This window comes from Ahaetulla prasina, chromosome 13 (genome assembly GCF_028640845.1).
Source record: "Ahaetulla prasina isolate Xishuangbanna chromosome 13, ASM2864084v1, whole genome shotgun sequence".
NCBI lineage: Eukaryota > Metazoa > Chordata > Lepidosauria > Squamata > Colubridae > Ahaetulla > Ahaetulla prasina.
In genome coordinates this window covers 26,130,294-26,151,139 of record NC_080551.1, presented here as the reverse complement: position 1 = coordinate 26,151,139, position 20,846 = coordinate 26,130,294, and the positions used below count along the sequence as shown (strand labels likewise).

The 20,846-nt window shown below is 49.4% G+C and overlaps 1 protein-coding gene across 1 annotated transcript; it reads right to left on the bottom strand.

Moving 5' to 3' along the window:
* Positions 1-906: 906 nt before the first annotated feature.
* RAB8B (RAB8B, member RAS oncogene family) lies at positions 907-20,782 on the bottom strand. The gene is made up of 8 exons (XM_058156101.1): positions 20,160-20,782; positions 8,623-8,683; positions 8,039-8,099; positions 7,019-7,096; positions 6,392-6,481; positions 5,937-6,002; positions 5,148-5,198; positions 907-3,714 (listed from the first exon to the last, which is right to left on the bottom strand). Exons 1-8 carry the CDS (start codon positions 20,281-20,283, stop codon positions 3,622-3,624), a joined length of 624 nt encoding a protein of 207 aa, XP_058012084.1. The 5' UTR covers positions 20,284-20,782; the 3' UTR covers positions 907-3,621.
* Positions 20,783-20,846: the final 64 nt, after the last annotated feature.

Here is a 20,846-nt window from a genome sequence, read left to right as displayed (position 1 = left end):
AGTGCCTGGATTGTAGACTAGTCCTGTCAGCTGAATGGCCTGGATCAGTGCTCTGCTGCCCCCTGGTGGGTACCAGAGGCTGGTCAGACTGTCCATCCAGTTGCCTTGTAAACCTCTTTGGACTGCAACTCCGCGAATTCCTCAGCCCCCATGCACACCCAAGACCCACAGGAGGTACCACACAAGGCAAAGCTGTGGAGGAATACCACAGGCCACATAGTGCTGTCCAGATGTTCTGGGCTTTGGTTTCAAAGAGCCTAATGTGATGAGGGTCAATGTAACGGACCAGGGCTGCAGAGAAACCATTCCGGTCCATCCTCATCTATGGACCTTCACGGAGTGATTCTGGGGCACCCTCATCCCAGCCTTTCTTCCCCTCTTCCTGCTACAGAGGGAAAGAAATGAGGGAGATTTCAAGCGATATAGGGGTTAGGCCTTTGGACACAACATGTTTCACATGATGGAATAACTCCAGGTAAAAATTAAGTCTGTTTTGGAATCATACGAATTTAGAATATTGCACTAAATTTCATTTGCACATAAAATCACCTGTAAAGCCACAGGAAAAAACTCACATTTTCCAGAAGCTATGCAACTTTCCTTCTAATTGTCATTTATTTCTAAAATCTAGAATGTAATTTATTTTGACTAAAAAAAATAATTAAACGGTAATGTTAGACTACGGCAATACCAATGCAAAGATCTATTTCAGTATAATTGACCTTCCGACATTTCCCATTTCGGCGGTTCTCTAATTACCAAATCCTTTGTCCAATTTAATTGCAGTTAAAAGCCTTGCACACTGCTAACCAAATTAGGGACAGACACATTGCAACATACCAAGATGACGACCCATCGTAATGGATTTTATTCTTTCACATCTGAAAATAAGACATGGAGAAAGCATTTGGTACATGTACATACCCCATTTATTAAAAAAAAGCTGGCAAGTATTATACAAGTACTATACAGAGGTTTATTTTTTCTGATCTCACATGCAGCACAGGAGCCTGAAGGTGGAACCGGGCAGGTAATACATAAAAACCCTTAAAATGGGGGAGAAGAAGGGGGCAATGAAAGGACAGGCTGCCTGCTCTTCCCAGGACAGGGGCAGGAAGCCAGGAACAGGGGGAGGGAAAGTCATATTTGGATCCTACGACGAGCAAAGTCCAAGGGCCTCCCCCCCCCGCCCCCCGAAGAAGGGCCAGAAGTCTAGACCCCAGTCCAACAGGCAGGGAGCCACTCCAGGTTGGGCTTCAGCGCTCAAAACTAAGGAGGTCTGGCTTCTGAGGGCCCCTGCTTTGCAAGCGGCCTGCTCTGCTCAAGCGAAGGAGGGGAGGCCAACCCCAACGCCATTGTTGACCGCCTGGCCTTCTGGCCACCCATCAGATGTGCTTTGTTGCAGCCAACCTTGAGTGATGGGAAGAGCAGCCCAGCACATCTGGAGCACCCAGACTGGAGAAGGACGAGAGGCAACAGGTCTCTCTCGACAAGCCTTCCCCTACCACAAAGCCGCGGGGAAGAAAATTCAGCAGGCACCCTGGCTGTCCTGTGGCTGCAGAGGTGATCCTTGTCCCTGAAGACTAAGGCTGTTTTCAGGTGATGGCCTCTTAAAAAAAAATCCAGCAGGGAAGAAATAATTCTGTCGTTAAACAACCGACAGGAACAAAACCTAAACTTTTAACATTATAAAGGTAAGTTAATCGTGTGTTAACTTTACAACACCAAGCTTAAAGTGGATTTCCTATGGTCTTACTCAAATTATGTACACTGTAGCACAGCTAGAAGTAAGAAAATAGCATTTTTTTTAATAAAACAGAGTAGATACCCCAATATGCTGCTGCTTCAAAAAGCACTTTATAACATTTCGACTAGTTGCAGGCTCTCCCGAGGGAACCTTCTCAGAGACAAAGCGTTGGTTGGCAGAACCCGAGATATGGAAGGAGACCAAGAGGAAAGCCGAGGGAAGGAAAGACGCAACGGGCACGACGGGTTTGAGTTTCACGACAATGCCAAAGGGGTCTACAATCAGGAGGGCTTGGGGGGGCATGCCCTGTGGGTGCAGCCCCCCCCACCTCAAAGAAAGCACTTTGCACCCCTTGGGTTGAAGTGGGGATGAGGCCAACTCTGCCCATATGCTGAATCACACAAGGGCATCGCAGCCGTTTCTGAAGACAGCAAGACCCGCCAAGATGGCTCACCTGCGCCAGGTGTCCCCAAATAAGACTCAGGGCTCAAGAATGAAATACTGTCAGGTGAACAGAGTGGACTGGCAGGAAGGCAGCGCTTTCCTCCCGGGGGTGGCGGGAAGCGGTGAAGCCAGGAGTTGCCCCACACAGAGCGTTGGTTTGGCACGTCAATAAAAGTAAAGCACCCATTTAGAGGAGCCCGGTTGCCTGGAAAGGAAAAGGCAGCTCAGCTTCAGTGATCGCTGACCCAAGGAAAGTCCTCATGGAGTCATTGCTTCCTTTTGACAGGGGCCCAGGTTGCACCTGCCAGGTGGGCATCCTCTCTTGGCGTTCAGAGAGCCACCCCACTTAATGAAGGGAGGAAAACTGGGTCCTGGGTTCAACCAGATGCTTGGAAACAGACCCCAAGCCTTCGCAGAGCCAGATTAAGGAACGAGGGAAATGCAGTGAAGGGCGAGGGGGACAGTCAGGACCCACAAAAGGGACATCCTGCTGTCAGACAAGCAAACTTATCTTGACCTACACAGGATTGTGTATTTGTTAAACCATCCGAGCCCCACAGGAGCTTTTAAGTGGTTTGGGTGTTCCACATCCACATTATGGTGGCATCCCTGGGGGGAAAAGATTCAGAATGTGTGCCCACCCTACGTGTACCCCCATTTCCCACCAGTAGCAGTTCCCCTTCCGAGGCCACGGAGCCCGGGGGTCTTCCAGCCAGCCTCCCTTCTGGACTGCAGGTCAACAATCTGCACCAGGAGGGTGGGCTGCTGTCTCAGGTAGCAAAGCCTCCCCCCACCCCATCCCCGCCCAGCCCTAGAGGCCCCAGCTGTCCCTGGGGTGGGCAGGGTCAGCCCTTGATAAACAAAGAGGTTTGTGGTTGCTGAAAAGAAAAAAAGGAAACGGACCAAGCCTGCAAGGAGGCCTCCAAGACTAGCCCACCAACCAAGTACCCTGTGCCTCTAATGACCTGGCCCTAACTTTCAACCAAGGACTAACAGAGATGTGCAAAGAAAATACTCAGCAGTTTTTGAAGCAGGCAGAGAAAGAAAGAAAGAAAGAAAGAAAGAAAGAGAGAGAGAGAGAGAGAGAGAGAGAGAGAGAGAGAGAGGGAAAGAAAGAAAGAAAGAAAGAAAGAAAGAAAGAAAGAAAGAGGAAGGAAGGAAGGAAGGAAGGAAGGAAACGGAGCTCCGGCATGTGGGAGTTTCTCAACTTCACAGCTTCCATGTCTCGGAGTGGGGAGGCTGGCGATGGCGGCCAACGGAGAGAGTCCCATCCATTCTCTCGGTTTAGCCCATTCTAGGTCCAAGCAGAGCCCTCAGCAGCAGCCGGGCGGTAACAGCTCTGAGGCTGGGGGAGCCTGTGCTTTCAGAGAAGCAGGAAAAGGTATTTTTTTTTTGTTCTAGGTATGCTGCAGTCTCTGAGGAGAAGTTCATCAAAGCAGCGAGCATCGAAAGAAGCTGCTCTTCTTTGACCGGCTCTCTGTGATTTTCACGGGCCCGCTTGCACCTGCCGAAATGTTGTCGTTCTAGGGAGAGAGAAAGAGAGGCAAGAACAAAAACGAGGGCAGGGTTACTAAGAGGGAAAGGAGAGCGCCTGTTTTAGAGAGCACTAGAAGTTTCTTTTTAAACTCTGCCAGGGGAGGGTTTTTTAAAAAACACTCTATCTATTTTCCCTTTTTCTTTTGAAATGGGAGTGAAGGATAATTCAAATGAAATTGTGAAAAATGCCAGGGGTTCAGAAAGCACCGAAGCAGACACTGGGCGGCATTGTGACAAAAACAGGCATGGAAAATGCTTCTGGGAATCTCAATCGGGCAGGAGGAAGTCCTGCTTGATGATGCTTCCTGCACATGGATTCTGGACGTGGCCTTTGGGATTATCTGGCAGGTCGAGGAACAATCAAGGAAAAAAATTACATGCTTCAGTTCAACAGAGCAAGCGAAAAAGGTGAGGCGTTTGTGTTTGTTCACCGGTCAGTCCAGGACATTTGGGAAAACCAAACAGACACGATCCTTGATTTGAAACGGAAGGAGGAAGGCAGAACCCAGCAACCCTTTTGCCGCCTTTCAAGACGGGTCATGCAGGAGATCTGGCTGAGGGGCTGTGCAAGAGCTTCGACCTGATCCTCACCTTCAAAACCCAAACTATGTTCTGGGCAAACAGGAAGGAAAGCCAAGATTTTCACAGGCTAAATGGCTGCTAAGCCAGGCCTCCTGTCAGAAACGGCCCCTGCTCCTCCAAAGGCTTGCTGGCCTAGCCCCGAGTTGGGATTCCCCAGCTGGCAATCCTTGGCTGCCTCAGGGGACCGTCTGACCTCCCTCAGATACACCTGCAAAGTGTTTCAAATATACCCATTGAATAAATAAAGCGGATGTAGATGCCGAAAGGGGATGAAGTTAGAGGGTGGGGATGATGGGCTGTAAACCTTTGCAGCCTTCTTTGACAGCTGGGATATCACGTCTACAAGTTTATAGCTTATAGAAACATAATAGAGGAAAATGGGGTTTCTTTACTGTAATGTAAATATATCATAGTGTCCATTGATTTTATTGCTTTTGTGTAATTTGATCTCGCATTAGAATTTTACGTAGTTTGAAATACTTGTTTATTATGTTTTATTACTGAGATGCCATTTTGTGGTCTGACTTGTTATTGTCCTGATCATTGATCAAACAAACCTTTGCCTTGCCAACCGTTGTTAGTTTTTGCTTGTGGCTGGACTGCACCCTGGAGCGGATGCATGCCTTACCCTCGTGCTCTCTTTTCTTATTAGGCAGCAGGAGGGGAGGGGCTCATTAAGGCTGTGATCATCCCATTCAACGCTCCCAGTCTCTCCCCAGCACAGATGGGCAGAAGCTGCCCCTTTAGGGAAAATTTCGACGGCCTGTGAAGCCATCTTGGAGCTGCTTTGGCCAGCAGCCACGCGAATCAGGACAGGTCAGTACCAAGAGAAACCAACCATTTTTTTGTTGAGCTTTGTCATAATGTCCCGTGCAAGGGTGAAGAAAGCCTGGAAGGAAGAGAAAAGATCTGATGAGATCTATGCAATCCAAATAATTTACTAAATTATTTATTAAATTTAAACTGACAGGCTGCTCAACTCCAGTGGACTTCAGACAATTACTTCGGAGTGGAGAATGAAGTCCTTTAGGGGAAGGCAACTATTATGCTTCAGGTGCCTTTCTCAAATTTTGAGCTATGAATTCCAATCCAGAATCCAATCCCCTTTCTCACCAAATACCCACACTGGGACCCCACCCTTCCCAGATAGGGGTGGCAAAGATTTACCCACGAAGGGTGTTGCTAAGGAGGGCCAAGCGGGACTTGTACAATTAGCCCAGTGGGCATCAGCCTCGCTCCCCAGAAGACTTGCAGAAGAGTTGAGGGATCTGCTCTCTGCCATCAAGGGCAAAGCAAAACCTGAGGGAGCCCTTCCTTTGAGGGGCCCCCGGTCCCCTTTGTGCCAGCCCTTGATGAGACTCAGGAGGCCGCCCGGTGACTGGGGAAAAGATGGGCTGGCTCTCGTCCCCCACCGCCCCATTTTCCCTGAAGGGGCCAAGAGGGGCTGAATCGAGTCTTTGCCACAGAGCGACAGACTTTCCAGTCCACAAACAAGCAGCAGCAAGGAGGACTTGAAATGCTTGGGAGGCAGAAAGGGGGGGGGTGTTTTCCCAGTCCCCCCTCCTTCCTGAGACATCAGCTTCATGGTTGCAGGTCCGACCCCGGCTTCCACCTGCGTGATGCTTACCTCTTCCACATTGATGCTGGACTTTGCACTGGTTTCCAGAAATTTGATGCCGTAGTCAATTGCTAACTGCAATATGAAGATTTCAACAAGCAATCAGTCAGAGTCAGCAATTTCATAAATGGCGAGTTTGAATGCAAGTTTTGACACCTGAAGCTCTGACATTCTTTAGCTGGGGAACTAGGAAACCGATCTGCCAAATCATCTCTGAAGACAAATTCGGGGGTGGGGGGGGGAGAGTGTTGTTGCCTGGTAGCCCTTTTCCAACTAAGTTTATGAAAAGGCCGCAGTTCAAGAAAGCTCCTAGCTTTTCATCACATTTAGTAGTTGGAAAAGGTGGTGTGAAACCTTCCTCATTTTTTGCCACCCCAGACTGCCACTGTTTCCCCCCCCCCCCCGCCTGCCTCCCAAGAAAAAGGCAGCTCCGATATTAGAAACTCTGTTGTCACGAGATTTACCTTTTCTCCTTTTTCCTTTGAAACTTGCCTTTTCTCATTCATGTCAGATTTGTTGCCCAGGATCATCCTTTCCACATCCGAAGAAGCGTGCTGGGCGGAGGGAGGAGGAACCAAGTTAAGAAGAGCAGCCTTACGGTGCCCAAAGCCCTGGGAGGGAGTCTGTCCAAAAAGCCCAGGGCCCACTTCCTGCCCCGGAATGTATTTCTGGAGGCTGAGCTTTGCAAAGCCCACCCTTTTAAAGTCTGCTTTGCTCACAGACTGCACCGAGGGGTAAACAAAACTTTAGCAATCGGAGGAGCAGAGGAAACCAGCGAGGCCCAGGACCAAAACTGAGCAGGACTCCTGCCAACAGGAGAGGAAATCTGGAGGGCCATGACTCAAGGAGAAAAAATGGAACAATGGAAGATCAAGCAGGGAGAAGCTGCAGGCACCAACTCCGAGTCCCCCTTTGTCCTTGTTTTAGCTTTGGGCCACAGAAGAGCTAGCTCCGCAATGGGAGTCCTCGGCTAGTCTCCCCTGAGAAAAAGCAATCCATCGGTTTCTTCCCCCAGCCCTTCTGTGTCTTCTCTACTTGGGACCCTGCGAATGCCCCCACGTGCCGTCTCTTCCCCTTCCAGGCACACCTACCTCTTCTATGTTCCTGATCCAGTTCTTAATGTTGTCAAAAGACTTTTCATTGGTGATATCATAAACCAGCATTATCCCCTGGGGGGAAAAACAAAGAGTGCAGCTGTCATCATTCTGCAGTGGCCACAATACGTCTTTCTGTGCCAATTAAAACAGGCTTCATCCTTCCATTATCCCTCCTGGGTCAACTGTGGGTATCTATGCTTTTTAACCGAGATGTTCATTGAAAATTAAAAAGCCTTCGGATGCAGCCATCTCCTCCTTTTCTTCTGTTGCAGCTTCTTCATCAAAGATCTAGTTTGACCCTCTTGCCAGGGTCCTCTGAGACCCTGGCAAGCTCCCTAGAAGGGCAGAAGCAGAATGCTTCCGCTCCTCGGTGTTCCAGCATCTTGCCTGATGCTCCTTCAGCTGCAGCTGGAAAGGCCCTGGCCACCCCAGCCTCCATAGAGCCTACCCTGCCCATCGGCAGAGCCAATGGCTCAGGGTCTGACTTCCCCCCAAAATCCACCCGGCTCTCCAGAAATAAGAGAAGGCCAGGCTGCTTGAGAAGGAAAGCAGAAGAGCCTCTTTCCCCCTCCCAAATACATTCAGGCCTACAGAACCCACCCACCCACTTTAATGGCCTCCTCTGAAGATCCCACTTCTGCGTCAACCATTTCTGCCTTTTTTTGCTGGGTGCTCATCTGCTACTTCCCATATTTGGCCAGAGGGAAAGTCACCCAGCAACCTCAGTGAGGGGCCAAAGCACTTCGAATGTGCCGCAGTCACAGATCGCTTGCAGTTCCCGTCCTGCCAACTCTGCTGCTTGTGAAACCTCCACTTTGCTTAATGCCGTCATCCTTACCAGCCTTCTGGGTTTTTTTGGGGGGTGGGGAATAGAAGGACTAAGAAAGGCAAGGCCCCAGACTCTGCTCCTCCTGAGAAAGCCCACAAGTGGCTGGTCTGCCGTGAAAGATGGGCTGCGGCAGGGAGAATTTAGGTGAGCTTGTCACAAAGGCAAGCCTGAGAACACACACTCACCATGGCCCCCCTGTAATAGGCTGTTGTGATGGTGCGGAATCTCTCCTGGCCTGCGGTGTCCCTGAAAACCAAGACACATTGTCAAACCGAGGCGGGGAGGGGCAGAGGGGAAAATCAGTGCTTCATGCCTTTCCCAAACACCCATCACAATGCTGGACTTTCATCTGGACCCCGGCACACAACTCTACCCACAATCTGGCTGAGCAGAACTTGGAACCCAGCCTAGTTGCAGACCGAAGGCCGGCTCCACTGAAGCTCTGACAAGCCAACAGCCTCTAGAATGCCGTTTGCAGGCCAACTCTTGGCTTCACCCCAAGTAACCCCCCCTCCCGCTCAGTGTTAGGCTCATGCACGTTCTCCTCACTTCCTCTGATTTCCATTAAATGCTGATTAAACGTCGCCTTAAATCCAGATATCTTGGACAAAGTCCAAAACAGGCAAGAAGGCCAAACAAGGAGGCTTCCTTATGCCAGCCCAGATGCCCTCCCCAGCTCTTAAGCCTTCAAAGACACTTCTGCCTGGAGTTTCAGAAAGGAAGGCCTCCCACCTGCATCTGCAAGCCAGTTGCGTTCTGATACACTTACCATATTTGCAGTTTGATTTTCTTCCCATCCAGTTCTATTGTTCTGATTTTAAAGTCAATTCCTAAAAAAATAAAAAGAAGGGCAGTTACATTAGACATAAGTTCTGTCTTGCTGCAACACTCTCCTGCATCCGAGAATTTAGAACAAACAAAGCAATCGGGATCAAACCCACTCAAATCTCCACCCCACCATTTATTAAGTGAATTCAAAACAAAAGTCACTATTTAAATTAATCATAACCCCGGTTCCGCTGGGGATATAAAGAACTCAAATTAAACCACGGTTCCACCTTGCCTAACATTCCTGCTTTTTTGCAAATGGGATTTTTTTCTTTTAAGCAGAGATGCAGCTGTACCCACAAAGACGTTGTTGTCCACTCACAGGAAAGAGAAAGATACACTTTTGTAGCTACAAAAGGAATTCTAGACGATTCCCCAGAGCTCAGCTGGTTTAAATATCTCCCTAACCCAGTGACTTGATTCCAGCCTGGGGCCTGGTGGAGTTTTCTTTCTTTTTCTTTCAGGGTGACAATGGAAAGTCTTACTAAGGCTTGCAGCTCTCTGCAAGGGGCTGTTGTGAGCCACCCACTGGCGCTTCCTCCCTTCAGCAACAGGAAGTGGTGCGCCGCTGCATCCATCAGCAGGAGAGGTCTGCTGACTGGCTGCTGCTTCCGGAGGAGCAGGTTGCAAGACACACGTTGGTTGGGGGAGAGAAACGAGCCCAACTTAGAGCAGTGCTGAAATTCGGAGCCTTTCAGCTGCTGCTGACTGTTTCCTTCTGCAAGCAAATGCAGAATCACACAAAAGAGGCAAAATTGGAGCATCTGCCTGAATGCCTTGTTGGGCCACTGGGCAGATGTTGACCAATGCTAGCAGCTTGAAGACCGATGGACTTCAACTCCCAGGATTCCCCAATCATCATGGTTGGTTGGGGAACTCTGGGAGTTGAAGTCCATCAGTCTTCCAGTTGTCAAGGTTGAGAAACACTGCACTAAAAGGCGGCCTGATTTTAAGGGGAATGCAAACGTAAGAACTTGGCTAGTCACCTCTCCTAGGGTGATTCCAAATTGTGATGGCCTTGCAAAGGACCGGACAGACAGATACGGATGGGAATGAATATATGTGCAGAGAAAGGGCCACTCGTTTTTTTCTATGGCTCCTGAGCCTTTCAGAACAGCAGACTCTAAGGAAACACAGCAGAGCCTCCCCCCAATTGGGGGTCCTCTCTCACGCATTCAAAGCATAAACTCTCCAGCTCAGACCCAGCAGCCAGAAGCTGGACACGCCAGGTGCCAAGGAACGGGATCCCCACGTGCCCTGTGCAAAAGGGGCAGAATCAGGCCAAGGCACGGAAAGGAGGAAGAGAGGCTAACTGACTGGTGCTGATCCCACTGCCAAAGGGGCTCCAGCCCTGCTTGGAGGCTCACCCGGAGAGCCTTCTGCGCTGCCAACCCTGTTCTCAAGCAAGCAAGACTGATACTTTCCTAGAACAGAACGTCCATTCACAATTAGGGCAAAGGGAAGCTTTTCTGAAAATGGAGCTGGACATTTGCTGACCGCGTAGACAATAATATGAATTTTCTTAGCAATAAGACAAAAGTGGTTTCATCGCCTCCTTCCAAAACTGTTTAAACTTCCTGGCCAAGTCTGCAGCTTTAGACCCTGCATCCAAAGGCTGCAATTGCCTCTGCCTGGGGCTTGCTGCTATCAGCAGTGTACGTAACATTCCCTGTGCTTGTGGGGGCACGAAAGGGTTGGCCTGCCTTGAGCCTCCTCCCAACCTGCAGCCTCTGGGTGGGGCTTCTCTCAGACCCACTCCTCACTACCTCTGGTGTGAGGGCTGCTTTTTGAAAAAGAGCTCAAGGTTAACGGGGGGGGGGGGGAGAGAAAGGTGGGGGGGAGAGCCAGGACTTTCCCCAGCACTGAAAAGGAACACTGCTCACCCGAACAGATTCCACACGGAGGAATTGGCAACAAGAACAAAGAGAGGCTTTGATAGAAGGAATGCAGGTCAAGGAAGAGCCCGATTCTTCCCAAGCTGTCTTCGTGCAGCGTCTCTTTCTTTCCCCTTGCAGCAGTCCCAGCTCGGAACGGAGTCCCTGTTCTGGCTGGGGCTGAAAGTCCACTTTTCCCACTCTGTTTTCCGCTTATGGCCTTGGTGGGCAATTATGGCAACTTTAGGACCTGTGGACTTCAACTCCCAGAATTCCTGAGCTAGCCACACTGATTCAGGAATTCTGGGAGTTGACCTTCACAGGTTATGAAGTCGCCATAATTGCCCATCTCTGGCTTAGGCATTCAATGCAAACAATAGACTTTCAATTCCCAGTCTGCCCATTAACAAGCTGGTAAAAAAAAATACAGCTTTTTTTAAAGCTAATTTAACAGAGTAAGACAGCGGTCACCAACCAGTGGTCCGTGGATCACTGGTGGTCCACGAGAAAATTTTGGTGGTGCGCAGAAAAATTATTTGCATTTTTTATATTGCATTAAATCAGAGATCCTCAAACTACAGCCCCTGGGCCGGATACATACAATGAACATTTGTGTTGCTAAAGAGAGTCTCCCCCTTCTGGGTCTTTTTGTGTGGGTTGGAGGAGGGCAGAAATTCCGTCTTGGGGTCTGCTTCAGCCTCCTGGTGCAGGGCTTTGGGCGAAGGCTGGAGGGAAGTGGCCACTGGCGGTGAAGAGCCTGTGGGCCTTGTTCTAATGGGACTGCATCCTGGCCTGGAACTGGCTGACCAGATCAGCCCACTGGGTCTCCAGGCACCGGTACCTGGCCTTGCACCCCCACAGGTCTTCCTTCTGTTTGGAAAGCCTATGCTCCTAGTCCTCAGTGAGGGGCTTCTGCTGAGCCTCCTTTTCGGTCAGATCCAATTTGAACTGAGCTGTTTTGCTAACTCTTTCTTATGGTGGCTGCTTAGCTCCAATAACTGCTTCCTGTTGGGGCCCTAAGGAGCCCGGGCGGGCCGGCAAGGAGGGGCTGGGAGGGGAGGGGTGAGTAGAGGCCGGTGAGGCGCCCCTCAGTTTGAGTGACATCGAGTTTACCATGCCCACCCAGTCACATGACCAGCTAGCCATGTCTACCCAGGTCATTAGGCAGATCATATTAGTGATCCGTGGGATTTCAAATTATGAATTTAGTGGTCCCTGAGATCCGAAAGGTTGAGGACCCCTGGACTAAAACACAGCCAAGGTCCTGGAACGGAAGTTTCATCCTCGCAGCATGCAGGATTTCGATCTGGCTGGCCTCTTCTGAAAATGCCCAATGGGGCTGCCGCTGACGTGACAAGGAGAAGAGGAGCCTCGGTCTGTGGTTTTGTGACAAGAGGCAAGATTTTGTGAGGTGCAGCCGCCGACACACAGAGTGGCGTGATCAGCATCTGACAAAGGAAGATGCACGAAGGATGACTTGCTGGTTTCAATTATGTTTTGAAAAGCTTCAAATACGCTAAATGCCACAGAAAGGAAGGTTTCATTGGCTTTCTGGATATTGTTTATCATGCCCTGCTGTGCCTACCAGTCGTTGCATGTACACACAGGTCTTTTGCGGGGGGGGGGGGGAATACAGAGTAGCATAAATACACCAAGCCCAACACTAGAAGACAACTTCCATTTCAATCCATCCGTGGCAAGGACCAGGTAGCCCCTTTCTTATCCAGGTAACCTTGGAGTTACAACCTTAATTGAGCCGGGAATTACAGTCATAAGTCATTGCGGTCATAAATTGAGGTATCCATGTGACCAGAAGCAATTTTTGTGGCCTTTTTCATTAAGTGAACGTGGTGGTTTTTAAGCAAGCCAAGTCATCTGAGCAGGCCTTTTTGTCAGAAACCGGCAAAAAACATCATGAGTGGTGGTCACGTGACCAGGGACTACCGCAACCGGTTGTAGATTTGCCCTTTTTGGAGTTTGCTGGTGGAGCAAAACTTTGACATTCCCAAATATAAAAAGGGCCTGAGTGACAGTAACTGGGCTTGTTACAGAGATCAACCCTAAGGAAACACCCAGCGCAGCACCCGAGAGGTTCCAACCAGATAGGTAACCCAGTGCATGCAGTTTGAAACACAGCATGCATCCCTGTTGCTATACATCAATACACCACACACGGCCATCTGGCCTGCCACATTTCCACATTTCCTCTTATTCCACAGACACGAATGTCACACGCAGGTTTATTTTGCTCTCCTGGGTAGTATGAGATCATTAGTTCCCTGGCTCTGGGACCTTCTTCATGGCTTCAGGAAATTGGGTAACAACCTAGAAAAGGACCCTCGGCTGGGCTCTGTTTGTCCGAGTCTCATCATGATCCAAAGTTGCAAATAATCTGTTTACTGCGCTCTCAACCACAAATTCCTGAAGATGGAAAATAAAGAACTCTTTAAACTTAGTAAGGCATAATTAATCCTGTTGCAGACAAAGGGTGGGAAAAATAGGCACAGATGTTCTCTTCTTGTATCCTTACACTCCTATTAACCACAGTAATTAATAACTCTGGTAGCCAATGCAGCTCCCATAGAATAGATGTTACTCCACTGAGGTATTTTTGAACCATCTCTAGTTTCTAGATAGCCATCAAAACCAGTCCAACATATGAGTTGGGTTCAAGCAGTGCTGCTTCACTGTATAGACCCTCTCCCTGTGGACAAGGCAGTCCAAAACCCAGTGTTTTCTTTAAACTGGACCACAGAAACTTTAGCCTGAATATACACTCCAGAGGGACTATCTTTGTGGAACAAAGACTCAGAATTTCACTTCTTAATTATGCCTTAACGGCCCAATTGCTAGCCAAAGATGCACTAGCATGGTGGATCGGATCACTTTTCTCGAGGGAAGCAGTGGGATCCTACTTAGAGCTTAGGATCTCTCTGCCCTTTAAGGTGACATAGGCTGGCAAAGCCCTGGAATTGCATTGGATTATCTGGTGCCCTTTGTCCACCCTAATTTGTCAACCTAGACCAAAGGAGCACAGAAGTAATCTGATGTTGCTTAATACACAGGCGAAGACATGGCATGTATTTCACACTATCCACATCAGTGGCACTGCAGACAAATTCCTAAAGATGGGAAAACATTCCCAGAAACCACATCCAGAAACGACACTTTCCCGGGAGCGCTGTCCAATTGAAGGAACCGACAGGTTCTCCATTGCCCTGCGAGGCTCCTTTAGGAAGGATGCTGCTAACCGGATTCCTCTCCAAACTTTCAGCCCTGAAATTGTTGATGCCACTCTCCCAGTCCAGCAGAGACCTCTCAACAGCTGGAACGTTGTTCAGAGAGAAATTTAGGCATGCAAGTAACTTTCCATCAAGATGCCTGAGGATTCCACTCTGACTTCAGCAGGGTGGAATGCAGGCAGAGGAAGTTCACAGGGCCGGCCGATTTCTCTGCTCAGAGAGAAGGAGTTTTCCCTTTAAAAGACGCAGCAGCAGCCGTTGTGTTTGGCATCTGTGGAACATTCTTCTCCCCTTTAGAGGGGGCTCCAGGTCAAATGGTAAAAGCAAGTCAGAGCCATCCTTTCTATCTGGAGGATCAGCAAGCCCCCTCCTCCAGCCTTTGAGTCAGAATAAGATTAGTTGGTTCATCCGTTATCTCCCCAACAGCTTTCAAACCTCATTCAAGCCCAACAATAGCAGGGCAAAAAAAAAGGCAAACCCCATTCTTTATTTTAACAGGTAGACTGGAAAAGAAAACTTCATGATTTACTACCGGAGAACCTGAATATCCTAGTAAAATCAACACATTGAATTTGGTATGCCTATTGCAGCACAATTCTGGAAATAAGACTCCACGGCTCTAAACGAAAGTTCAAATGGATCTGCTTAAGACGGTAATCATTCTGTGCTCTGGTCATTACTAAATGTGGTTAATTTAAATTGGTCTACTACCACATCAGAAACGAGAGGATAAGGCTCAATGATTTTTATGTTCGGAGCAAATATCAATACACTCAAGCTGCCCAAATTTAACTACAGGATAGAGAAAGGCTAGCGAGAGGTTGATCCCAGTAGAGGCATGCTCAGTGGAAAATTGCTAGGATTTCTCAGGCAACCAAAAAGTGAGTTCAGTGTTGAACACAAGAGTTATATTTTGCAGTTTTACAATGGCATATTAGTAGTGATAAAACATCTATTCAGATAACATTGAACAATGAAATGTATCCCATTCAAAGCCTGCCTTGTTACTCTCAGGAGAGGCCATGCCCAACTCCGCAAGCCAAAGTCAGCTCTGCCTTGCCAAGGGTTTGAGACCCTTCCTTGAAGTAAGAGTCCCAGCCCACCAGTTGAAGCATCTCAAGTAGGGCCACCTCAGATTACCTGAAGCACTTAAACCATTAGGATTAAAAACTGCTTTGCTTTGTGCATGAGGACCTACAGTAGTAGTTCAAAGGTAATAGACAACCAAAGATGTTTCCTGCCAAGAAACCGGACCAGAATTTGAGTTTAGGATCAAACAAAAACATAATTGTTAGAGATGCCAGAGAACCCTAAAACAGTGCCTAGTGTTTGAATCGCAGCAGGCGTTTTGCACCTATTCTTTGGAATACGCTCGCTTTCCTTGCAGCAGATGTTAGGAATTGAACGCAGGGGCCTAATGTTCTTAAAGGTTAATGAGTATTTAAACAAGCCATTTGTCTCAGTCAAATGAGACCCGCAGAATCAAAGGCAGCGTCATCTGCCAATTAAAGGGGATGAAGCTACCGGGCATCTGTCAAACCGGGTGTCACGGCTTCACCCTGAAAGCAGAGCCAGAAGGCTGGGAGGGAGGGAGGGAGGGAAGAAAGGCCAACAATCCTCCAGGACTCCTGCTTCAGAGTCGTCAAGGGAAGCCACAGACTAAGCCAGGCGGGCCTCGCATGGGAAAACCCAGGACAGGTGGGCACTTTGTCTAAGGATACATTTCATTAAAAGGCACCTATTTGGGGGAAAGTTGCCACAGTAGCGGAATCGTTCTGATTCCCACCACCACCATACACTAACAGGAAGCTCCTCTTAGGAAAGGGATGAGCATCTCTTAAAACGCCTTAAGCCATTGGAGGCTGAAAAACCAAGATGGGCACCTGCAAATAAATCCTCCTTCTCTTCCCCCCCTCTCCTCCCACAGTGTATTTTTTGATATTTCAGCACCTCTCATAGTGTGGCCAGGACGGAGGGAGGGAGGCGTGTAAACTCTACAGATATTTGATCTAGAAGGGCCAGCCGTATGGACATTTTCCAAGCTTCTAGTCACAACATGGTGACAAGTCTCCACTTGCTTTACCTTCCGCTGTTTTCTGCAGGAGGTATTTGAACTCAGGCACAGAATATCCCCCCAAATCCACTCTCACATGCAAAAAAAGCCAAGATACTTCCGTTTATGCCAGTTTTCCACTTTCTAAATTCCACCACAGATCTGATGCAGACTATGGTTACAAGTGAAAAACATTTAATATGATCACAGCAATCCTATTACATGAAGTGCTCAGTGTTCTTTACGTGCTCACTGGTAAGGTGGTACTCCAACTTTGTTCAGCAAAATAAATTTGAGACAAAAAAGAATTTAAAATTCCATTGAGCAGTTTGGGTTCCTTCCTGGTTAGGTCCTCTTTATTTTCTTTGCAAAATTACAGAAATGGTTTGATGCTGTCTTCCTCCAGTGCCAGTATGTCCTATACCTTTAGGATATCATAGTGGTCTCCCACCCAAGTGCAGCCTTATTTAGCTCTTGAGAACTTAGCATTTATCTGAATGGGATCATGGCCTCATGCGAAATTAAATTGGATGGCTATTTTTGTTCCTGTAACTCACAATTGTGTTATAAGTACATTTGTTCACTACTAAAGGGTTCAGTGCTGATAAATTTAAATTACATACAAAGAATATTAAACTGGTGTTTCTAAAGCAAGGCTTCAATTGCTGATTTTGTTTGGTCTCTCTAAAGATGGGCCTGTTATCTCCATACATTTTCTACAGCAGTAGTTTTTTTCCCCCTCAAACTTGGCAACTTTACAATGGGTGGACTTCAACTCCCAGAATCTCTTGCTGGCTAGGGAAATGTGGGTGTTGAAGTCCCCGTATCTTACAGTTACCAAAGCTTAAGAACCCCTGCGCTAGAGTGCTGAGAAGCTGATGTTATCTGGGAAAATGAAATCCAGATGCACCACTTCCAAGAGAAAAAAGCCCTCCGAGCACACAAGCAGCATTACGGACACTGTGTTGAATCCAGATTTCATCTTGGATAAGAATGTAAATATTACAAATTTGTTTCCTAGTCAGCAAGTTCCTGCACTGAATCTGAACCCCTCCCAGATCACAAGGGAGCCAGCCCTGTACGCAACGCAAGCCAGGTCACTGCTGCCAGCAACAGAACAGCCTGTGGCTCCCCGGAGAGAAGAGAGGCTTCCAACTTCTCTGAACTGCCCCAGGACACACATTGCCCAGTAATCAATTAATCAATCGGATGGGCCGAGTGGGGTGGCTGCAGCAGTCAAACAGCCCAGCTATCTGTGCCAGGAGATCAGGAGGGAGCCTGGTAACTTGAGAGCAACTTTTAGAAGTTGATGCAATGATCGAGCAGCTTCTGAAGCAAGCTGCAGGCCATCTTGTCAAGTTTCACTTCCCTTTTAGATTAGTTTAAGAGTAAGAGTTTCCCCTGGAGGAAGCGGTAAAATCCTGCCTGCAGAGAACAGCCCTTCCACTAAATGTGCAGAGCTGCATCAGGGTCTGGACTCATGGAATGCTGGCTGGGGATGGGAATTGTAGTCCAGCACATCTGCAGGTCATCGGCCCACCAAAGTTGGCAAGGCGGGAGAATGAAGCCTGAAAGGAAGAACAAGAACCAAACCACGCCTAAAGATAGAGCAACTGAGGCTTCTCAAAATGTCTCCCAGCAACAAATGATAGATTTTGCATCAGGAGGAGGATCAGAAAGTTCTAGCGAATTTGTGAAGGAACCACCGGCTGTTTCTGCATGTCCTGTCTCTGCTCAAGGTTCTCCTTCTTTCAACCAAAATAAATGTGACATCACATATATACATCCCGTAGAAAGAACCTGACTTCAAGGAAACTTCTCAGATTGCATGGTAATCTATGTTGACTAAGGAATACGTTATAGACCAGGGGTAGACCAGGAAAATTTGAGATTTGTTGACTCCAAATCCCAGAATTCCCCTGCCAGCCTGTGATATTTTCAAGTACAATAAATATCTCTGGACAATGTACACCCCTAATTAAAAAAAACCCCTTGATCGGTTTGGGACACATTTTGTTAAAGACAATTTAGACAAGAAGCAGAGCATGAGGGACACGTTTAATTCAACAGGAAGAAAGGCTAGAACAGAAGGCTCCACCACACAGGAACCCCATTTACAGTGGCTGAGTAATTAACATTTTCTTCCATGGCGCACAGGAACAGCCCCAACGTTTAGAAAGCTCACATGCTGATATTCTATCTATATCCCTAGCACAACAATATGCCAGGGGAGCTAAAAAACCCACAAAATGTCAGAGAACATGAAGCCATTTGCTTAAGACTGGTTACTAAAAGAATTCATGCTTGCTTAACGCCCTTCAGCATCCAGTCTGAGCAATTTTTCTTGTAACTCCTTTCATTTCCTGGTAATTTCTGGACACTCAGCATTCAGCACAGTGACATTTCAGCAAGAACCAAAGGAACATCCTTTCCTTGAGCCAACTGTTCTCTTTCATCTTGGATGGGAAGTTCAGACCAGCCTTTTTGGGAAGCCACCATGCTCTGAAGAAGCCAAAATGGCAGGGCCGTGCTGGGGACTTCCCTCCCTGAAGGGTCTGCTGAGAAGACCCCCACAGGCAACACCTTCTTTTGGGGTCAATCCAGTGGTGTAGCTCAGAGCAAGCAAGGCAAAGCTGGGAAAGGTTCTGCTCTGAAGCCCAGTGTTCCTGCTACAGGCGAAGTCAAAACACAGACCGTGAGTGCAACATGAGAACCCAGTCAATAGAGGAGCTGAACTACTTGGCACAACAATCAAGTTCTCTTTCAGAAGGTTGTAAAATAGTTCTCTGTTGGACCTATTGCCTATTGTCAGCTGGACATTTTACTCCTCTCTGTTGGTGCTTTGGCTGCATTATCCTTTCAAGACGAACACAGTTGAGTACGTCTACTGTTCACTGTTTGGACTGAAATGAATGGCATGCAGACTGAAATTGCTCAAGTAAACCTGGAACCAAAACAACGAAACTCTTGCACCTTTTCTCCAAAAAACAAATTCTGCATCAGTGAAGCTAAATGATCCTGCTAAGACTCTGTTTTTGTGTATCAACCAAGCCAAATGTTACTTCTCAATGCTTTGGGTCTTAGCCTCTGTAGGCCCGAAGTGGGCACCCCAACGATAAATTGAGACCACAGCAAAAGAGATGTATAGGGTGCCAGGTGTCTGATGGCTTTTACTGCTAAGTGGCTCAATACAATGATTGGGAATAAGTAAAAACAAGAACCCAGCACTAAATGTGTAAAATCTGTATATAAAAAGCTCAAGCAATAAACACTGGCTATCTCGCAGAAGAAGAAAAAATAATTCTACTTTGAGTAAACAGCACAAATTGCAACTAAGTCACACAGGCAGTTCAAAGATTCGTCAAGGGTGTTTCTACACTCTTATCACATATAGTAATCATTACCCCTGGCCACGAAAGCGCTCTCCCTTTTACCACGGGAGTTATAATTTCTTGAAATGCTTTTGTGACTCTGTGTCACCGCACCAAAGGTGGCACCGGGGTAGTTATGGCGCTGCATTCACAGATGAATAAATGATGGCTTTTTGAAAACTGTTGCTTTAGGATAAAGGCCACTGTGACTCAGAGGGTGCCCCACTCCCACCCCCGCCTTGTCACCCCCAAAGAAGAGGGGGTCCCGTCCGGAAAGGAGGCAGCCCTTCCGAAGCCCACCCAGAGGAACCCCTGGCCTGCTCAGATTCACTTCCTGTAAGGCGTTCCTGGCAAAGACGCTTGTCAAAAATGAAGCCCCCGCCGGACCCCAAAGAGGGGTGGGGGGCTAGCTTGTGCCACCCTCCCCAAAGCCCCCCTCGCACGAAGGACGCCCGCGGGGGCCCCGCTTCTTTCCATTGGCAGAGCAGCCAGGATGGGCTCAAAGGGGTGGGGGCAGCGCCTGCCCAGGGCCAAAGGCTCCCTCCGGCACCGGAGCGGGGGTCTCTCCTGGGAGGCCACGGGGGGAGGGGGCTGCCGGGCGCCCCGCGACCTGTCCCCCCTTTCCGGAGGGGGGGCACCAGGACTGGGCACCCTTTGGGCACAGGGGGGGGGCGGCGGAGGGGCCCTTCAGCAGCCCCCAGCCCTGAGGGAAGGAAGCGGGGGGGGTCGAGCGGGGCGGGGGCGGCAGGGACCCCCGCGGGGAGGGCGGGGCCGCTGGACGAGGGAGGCTCTCAGGCCAGCGGGAAGGAGGGAGGGAGGGAGGGCCGCCCTGCCCCCACTTCCCGCCGCCCGCGCGCCATGGGAGTTGGAGTCCCCCGCGGGCGGCGCCTGAGGGGAGGGCGGGAGCGGCGGGCGGGCGGGCGGCCGGGGCGCCTCACCGATGGTGGAGATGAAGGTGGTGTTGAAGGCGTCCTCGCTGAAGCGGAAGAGCAGGCAGGTCTTGCCCACGCCCGAGTCGCCGATCAGCAGCAGCTTGAAGAGGTAGTCGTAGGTCTTCGCCATCTTCGCCGCCGCCGCCGACTGACGGGCGGGGGGGGAACGGGCGGGGGGGCGGGCACCAGCGCGGGGCGGGGCCGAGACGCGCGCGCCGGGACGCGGCGGCTCCCGCGGGATGACGGGAGTTGTGGTCCGAGGCGGTTCCCAGCCCCGCGCTGCGCATGCGCCACGACCGAGAGGCGGGGCTCCCTAAGGGACGGGCTGTTTCGCAACTTTCGCAACTGCGGCGGGCGGTCTTGACTGCCGCGCGAGCCGGAGCTGTCCGATCCTCGCCGAGCAAAGGAACCTTCGAGCCCGGGGACCCTCGCAGGCTCTGGCAGCGAAGAGAGGCGGTCGCAGGCGCTAAGCCCTGCTGGATGGAGGGCATCGACTCCAGGGGGCTTTAAGGCTTGTGCACCGCAGCTCCCAGAATCCCCCAGCCGGCATCTCACAGGCGCTGAGAAACTCCGCTTGAGCCCAAGCTAGAGCGAAAAAAGCGTTCGGGGCGGGCGCACAAAGGGTTAAAGGCGGTGGGCGGGAGCGGCTGTCAGTCGTGAGGGGGCGTGCCCGGATAGGAGTGAGGGGGAAGG

Excerpts from the sequence above, each read along its gene's own strand:
- RAB8B (XM_058156101.1), bottom strand. The coding sequence starts at position 20,283 with ATGGCGAAGACCTACGACTACCTCTTCAAGCTGCTGCTGATCGGCGAC. Across the intron at positions 7,097-8,038 it reads CCTATTACAGGGGGGCCATG|GGGATAATGCTGGTTTATGA; the intron begins GTGAGTGTGTGT and ends TTTTCCCCCCAG. Across the intron at positions 6,482-7,018 it reads GGATCAGGAACATAGAAGAG|CACGCTTCTTCGGATGTGGA; the intron begins GTAGGTGTGCCT and ends CCCTCCGCCCAG.